The sequence below is a fragment of the Myotis daubentonii genome, chromosome 9 (assembly GCF_963259705.1).
Source record: "Myotis daubentonii chromosome 9, mMyoDau2.1, whole genome shotgun sequence".
Lineage (NCBI taxonomy): Eukaryota > Metazoa > Chordata > Mammalia > Chiroptera > Vespertilionidae > Myotis > Myotis daubentonii.
This window is the reverse complement of record NC_081848.1, coordinates 71,929,786-71,935,959: the sequence shown is the minus strand read 5'-3', so window position 1 is coordinate 71,935,959 and position 6,174 is coordinate 71,929,786. Positions and strand designations below refer to the sequence as shown.

General features: G+C 44.9%; 1 protein-coding gene across 1 annotated transcript; it reads right to left on the bottom strand.

Moving 5' to 3' along the window:
- Window positions 1–1,569: 1,569 nt before the first annotated feature.
- On the bottom strand, window positions 1,570–3,279 carry LOC132241248 (importin subunit alpha-1-like). The gene has a single exon (XM_059709617.1). The coding sequence runs from the start codon at window positions 3,258–3,260 to the stop codon at window positions 1,671–1,673; it is 1,590 nt and encodes a 529-aa protein (XP_059565600.1). The 5' UTR covers window positions 3,261–3,279; the 3' UTR covers window positions 1,570–1,670.
- Between the last annotated feature and the right edge of the window lie 2,895 nt (window positions 3,280–6,174).

Below are 6,174 nucleotides of genomic sequence, written 5' to 3'. Positions count from 1 at the left end.
AATGATAGCACAGGTAAATCAATGGCCACCACTCAGATTGGGAAAAAGACTGACAAGCAATGATAGCGAGCATAGCTAAAAACATAGTGGATGGAGTGCACAAGTAGCCTTGTTCCTGTAGAAGGTTGCTGGCCTCTTCAGTCAAGGAATTTCAGCTGTCCTCAAGTCGGTGATTTGGTTGTCCTTGTTGATCTGGCTAGCCGGCGGCATTATTGGTGATGGGCTTCCCGAAGTGTCAGCGCGTTGAACGGCTGGATCAAAGGGTCCATCAGGGCCGCGCTTGATGGTGGTGTCGTTGTCCGGGGAGGAGTCAGCTGTGCCTGCTGGGTCGGCCAATATGGATGATACCGGGGAGGAGGAAGGTGAGGCAGAGACGGAGGGCAGTAGAGAGAAAAAGAAGAGAAAGCAAAAGAACTACAAGGCATGGAAGTGTTTAGAAAAAAGAGGGAGAAGAAAGGGAAGAGGGCAGCATCCTGACACAGCCCTTTCCTTCAGCTGCCCCTTTCCCTGTGGTCCAAGGTAGAAATGGGAAACAAGTCCTGTTGCAGTGAGAGGACAGCTGCTGTCAGTCAGTCTCTCTCTTTACCTGGGTCCTGATCTGAGCTGGGTGTAGGAAGCGAAGCAGCCATGGAGGCAGGAGACCTCCCTCAGAAGGGGTGAGGGTTCAGGCCTCTGCAAAGTTGGGGGGGGATGAGGGTCTGTGCCGCACCCCAAGTTGTCTCCTGATGGCCCCTCTGCGACTGTGCCTGTCTTAGGTTGTTCCTTCCCTGAGGAATCTTACCCATCTCTGGCTAACCAGCCATCCTCTGGGGCCAAGCAGGGTGATGTGAAGTGTGGAAATGAGGGAGGGGCAGCGCCCCCCTGCAAGAGTGTCAGTTCTGTTTCCTTGGTAGCCTATAGCCCCGTGGCCTCCACACCCAGCACCTGCCTTGGCCTCCCCTTGCCTGCTGGCGGGGCCCCGGCTCTGGTCACATCTCTTGGGGAACCCAGGTTTCTTCTCCAGGGAGGGCACAGCTCACACCATTGGGTGAGAGACAGATCCATGGCACCGGCCACCACGAGGCCTCAACCTCAGCGTGAACAGCCAGCTCAGGGCTGCACATCTGCTGCAGACGGGCACTGGTCAGGTGTGAACTCCCCGCCTGGCACTTAGTTAAGGGTTTTTTTTGTTGTTGTTGCTTTTGTTTTTTTTGGTGGAATTTAATCTTTATTTATAGGAGACTGCAAGATATGAAATTCCACATAGAAGAAGCTCACTGAGAGTAGAAGCTACATACAGTATGTACAGTTTGGAACTGTTCAAGTATAGATTCATTGTAAAAAGTGCTACAATGACAAACCACATTTAAAAAGAGTTCTTTTTTTAAAAAAATGCATTTTATTGATATTTTACAGAGAGGAAGGGAGAGGGATAGAGAGCCAGAAACATCGATGAGAGAGAAACACCAATCAGCTGCCTCCTGCGATTCCGCGACTGGGGATGTGCCCACAACCAAGGCACATGCCCCTGACTGGAATCGAACCCGGGACCCTTGAGTCCGCAGGCTGATGCTCCATCCACTGAGCAAAACCAGTCAGGGCTTAAAAAGAGTTCTTAGTAGAGAAACAGTAAGACGTACTTATACCGAACATAGTACACAACAAACAACTTTATGCCTCAGTTGTACAATCTAAAAGTTAAAGGTCCCAGGAGTGCCATCCTGAACTTGGAATGTATAACCTTCAGAGGTAGTTTCTGGCATGACATTTTGATCTTCCTCTTCTTCTACAGAAAAATATTTCTCAATCAAGTTTAGTGATGCTTCGTACACAGACTCATTTTCATGGTTTTGTAGAGCTTCAATTTTGTCCAAACCTCGACATTCTTCGATCATTGTACTTAGTTTCTCAGTTTCACCTAGTTCCTCAGCAGCCTGAAATATATTTGAAATGGCATCCAGAATAGCCAGAATAATTTTGGTATCTTTCGCAGTTAAGAGGTTCATCAGTGGTTCTATTATGCCACAATGAACAAGGTATACAATTTGTTCAACTGATCCACCACGTGTATAGTTGGCCACAGCCCATACAGCTTCCTTTTGTGTCTTAAAGTCCGCCTTAGCAAGAACAACAATGAGGAATGGGACTAATCCATGATTCACAACTTGCTGTATCTGGTCCTGGCGGCCAGCTGTGATGTTTGACACTGTCCATGTAGCTTCCTTCTGAATACTAGTTTTGGAGTTCGTTAGTAGGCTGGGAAAGATGGCAAGTGCTCCTGCATCTATTACAACCTGCGTCTGTTCATCTGTCCCAGTCACAATATTTCCTATGGCTCTTAGCACAGGAGTCACAATTGGCGATTCAGTAGCTCCTAGGAGCTTCACAAGTTGGGGCACAACTCCTGTTTTCACAACCATTTCAATCCGTTCATTTGGACCATGAGTGAGGTAGGAAATGGCCCAGCAGCTAGCTGCTAATACTTCTGGATCATCATGGTGCAGGAGACGAACTAAAGTAGGAAGAATCTGCTCAACAGCATCTAATGGGGGTACAGGGTTCTTGTGGCGACAAAGGTTTACAAGTGTCCAGGTCAGATGACGTAAGTAACCACATGCTAAAGATGACACGTCAGGAACTGCAAGAAGAGCCAACAGTGGGTCAACTGCACCATACCTGATAACCAAGTCTCGGAAAGCTGAACCATCGCCTGCAATATTTCCTAGAGCCCATACGGCTTGTTCACTGATGTGAGCGTGGGGAGATGCCAACAGAGAAATGAATGCTGGAATAGCACCTCCATCTACTACAGCCTTGGTCTGTTCCGAAGTCCCGGAAGCAATGTTAGTGAGGGCCCAAGCAGATTCAAACTGGATGGGACTACAATCAGTTCTGCCCAAGAAGGACACAAATTTTGGGATCAAACCAGCCCGGATTATGTTGTCTATGGGTAGCTGTTTTCCCCTAGAAAGCAGTTTCCTTGCAGCCTGAGTAGCTTGCAACTGGCTTCCCAAATTGTTGCTGTTTATGCCTTTGACAATGTCCTCAACAGACCAATTTACAGTGCCCTGGTTGTTGCGGTGTTCCTGCAGTGGAGACGTAGCATCTTCGGGAAAGGAGCTCACATTTCTCCTTTTCAGCATCTGGTCATCCTTCTTAGCTTTCCTCAGCTGCACATTAACTTCTATTCGGCGCTGCCTCATTTCTGTACTGTCTTTCCCCTTGTTCTTGAATCTACTAAGGCGGGCAGCTGGCGAATTAGCATTCTCGTTGGTGGACATGGTTATGAGACAAAGGGAGAAGCTCCACACAGCCGCTCAGGCTTTCACAGGAGACCGTGAACAGAGGACGGTCGGCGGTGCGGTTGCTCCAAGAACGTCTACAGTGGCTCACCTCTCAGACGGTTCAACCCCAGTAGCTCCAGGGGTTCCCAAAGATGTGGACGGAGTCGGCGAAGAAGGAATGACACGGAGACAGCGTTCAGGTGATCAGCAGCCTAGCCAGGATCTCCAGCCAGGTTCAGTGTTTTATTGTCTTGTTACATCTGTATTTATACCAGTTGATTTTAATCCTGTCAATTTCTATGGCAAAGGTTAGGGCGTTTCTTATCTCCATTCCAGGGAGTAAAGATTATGTAGCTTAAGCATCATGGTTCGTTGTTAAAGTGATTAACTACCCGCCTGGCACTTAGTTAAGGGGTTTCATTCCCTCCCTAACTTCAGGGGAAAATCCCTACCTGGGGAAACAACCTTTCTCGGGGAGGTGACCTTGGTTAAAACACATAGCGCCAAGAAGGAGAGCAAACATATTAAGAACAGTATGCCTTAAAGGCCAGGTCCCTTGAAACATATGCTGTGCAGATGTTTCTTCCCTGCAGCGACTGTGTCAAGCAGCAAGGATGGACCGGCTTCTGGCGGTTTATGGTTTCTCTCCCTCTACCAGAATGTGAGCTTAATGCCTCCTTGGCTTGGCTGCATTCTAAAGCAGTGCCTGGCTCATAGAAGGTGTTTAATAACTACTTGCTGAATAAAGAGCCAAACCAATCCCCCCTCAAGCATGCAGCTGGGTAGAATAGGATTCAGGTGACCTTTAACATTCTCTGGGACTGGTCCCACTTTCTTCCATCAATGACATCATTGCTTGGTATCAATGCGCCATAGTTGATTTATCCATTTATTTTTGGATATGTCGGTTGTTTCCTATTTTTTTATTAGAAACTCTGATAAACGGGTGGTTTTATTTCCTACTTTGTGCTTTTTTGAAGTGTCCAGCTTTTCTACAGTGACTTCTGTAATTTTATTTATATTCTCTCTCCTTGCCATTGGATCTGTGAATGAGTCCAGAGGTTGTTTTCTCAAAGTCCCTTTATTCTTCAAGCCCAAGTGCCCAAAAAACTAAGTGGATTAAAAAACTGTGGTACATTTACACCATGGAATACTACATGGTGTAAAAAAGAAGGACTTCCCCCTTACCCTTTGTGACAGCAACAGTGGACCTGGAGATTATTATGCAAAGCGAAATAAGCCCGTCAGAGGAAGATAAATACCATGTGGTTTCACTAATATGTGGAATCTAATGAACAAAATAAACTGACAAACAAAATGGAACCAGAAGCACGGATACATGGAACAGACTTTCGGGAGCCAGATGGGAGGTGGGTGGGGTGATTGGATAAAGAAATTGAAAGGATTAGCTAAAGAACATACATGCAAATCCCATAGATACCTGCACTCTGCCGCCACAGGTAACTGAAGCTTTTCCATGCATGTCAGGCACCAGACTTTTGTGTCTCCCAACCACAGGAACCACATTTCAGGCTCCTCAGAATGGTCCTAGGACTTGGAGAAAGGAGGTAGCAATAGCTTCAAGCTACTCACAAGCAGAGCATCTCTCTCTCTCAAAAAAAGAGAAAAGCCTCATCCATCCTCTCCTTCTAATCCTTTTTCGTATCCTCAGTCTGACTGAGGAGTACAAGGGTAGGGGATCTGTTTTGCAACCATTTCCTGCAGTGTATTCTGCACAAGTGGATCTGGCTTTGAAATTTACCACCTTTTAAAGGTTCGTGTGTTTCAATACTGAAATTTTAACATTAGCATCCTTTTACACATATGCGCATAACTTTGTTTCGTATGCTTTTGTTTTTGTGCAAATTAATAAAATTAATTTAAAATGGAGTTGAGAGGTCAAAAGGGGGAGCCCTTACTCTATGTCAATTATAGACCCTCAACAGGAAGAAATAAATGCACCTACCTAGCAGAATGGAAGATTTCTTCCTTTTCCCGCAACTCAGCCAATTAGAAACCGTCACCACCCTGAAAACTTTTGCTTTCCTCCAATAGACTTTCATTTCAAACAGCCTCTTCCAATGTCCTCCTTTTTCTCTATAAAATAACAGCCCTCTCCTTTGTTGAACTTGCCTATGGTTTTTTGCTACAGTTTGCTTCTCCTCTGCTATTCCCAAATTAACCCATTTTGCTGATAAAATAACTGGCTGTCTTATTTTTATTAAAGTCATTTGTTTATGTAGTGATTATTTTATACCTATTTTTGCAACTTCCATTTTTTTAATTTAAACTTGTGTTTTAGAGACGCTTATCAGTAAGTACATATGGTTTCATGTATTTATTACCCTCTTGTAATTAGAGACAATCACACGGCCCTAACTTTACTCTGGAAGCAAGCAAAAATAAACGAACGTTTCCATCCAGCTAAACTTCACCTCAAGATTTGTTTAGATTGATGGATATAGTTTTTATTTTTTTAACAGCATTTGAATGGTTTTTCATTAATTAATTAATTAGCCGAAACCGGTTTGGCTCAGTGAATAGAGCATCGGCCTTTGGACTCAAGGGTTCCGGGTTCGATTCCGGTCAAGGGCATGTACCTTGGTTGCGGGCACATCCCCAGTGGGAGATGTGCAGGAGGCAGCTGATTGATGTTTCTCTCTCATCGATGTTTCTAACTCTCTATCTCTCTCCCTTCCTCTCTGTAAAAAATCAATAAAATATATTAAAAAAATAATAATAATAATAATAATTAATTAAACTGAACCCACCTCCTCCTATTGCTAGAGATTTGTTACCTTTCTTGAGTCAGGAGGAAATAGAGTTTATGACTTATCTCATACAGCTTGAACTCCCTCCTCTCTTTCTATTTTTCTCCCGTTAAGATCACTTTTCCGGCTAACGAGAGATC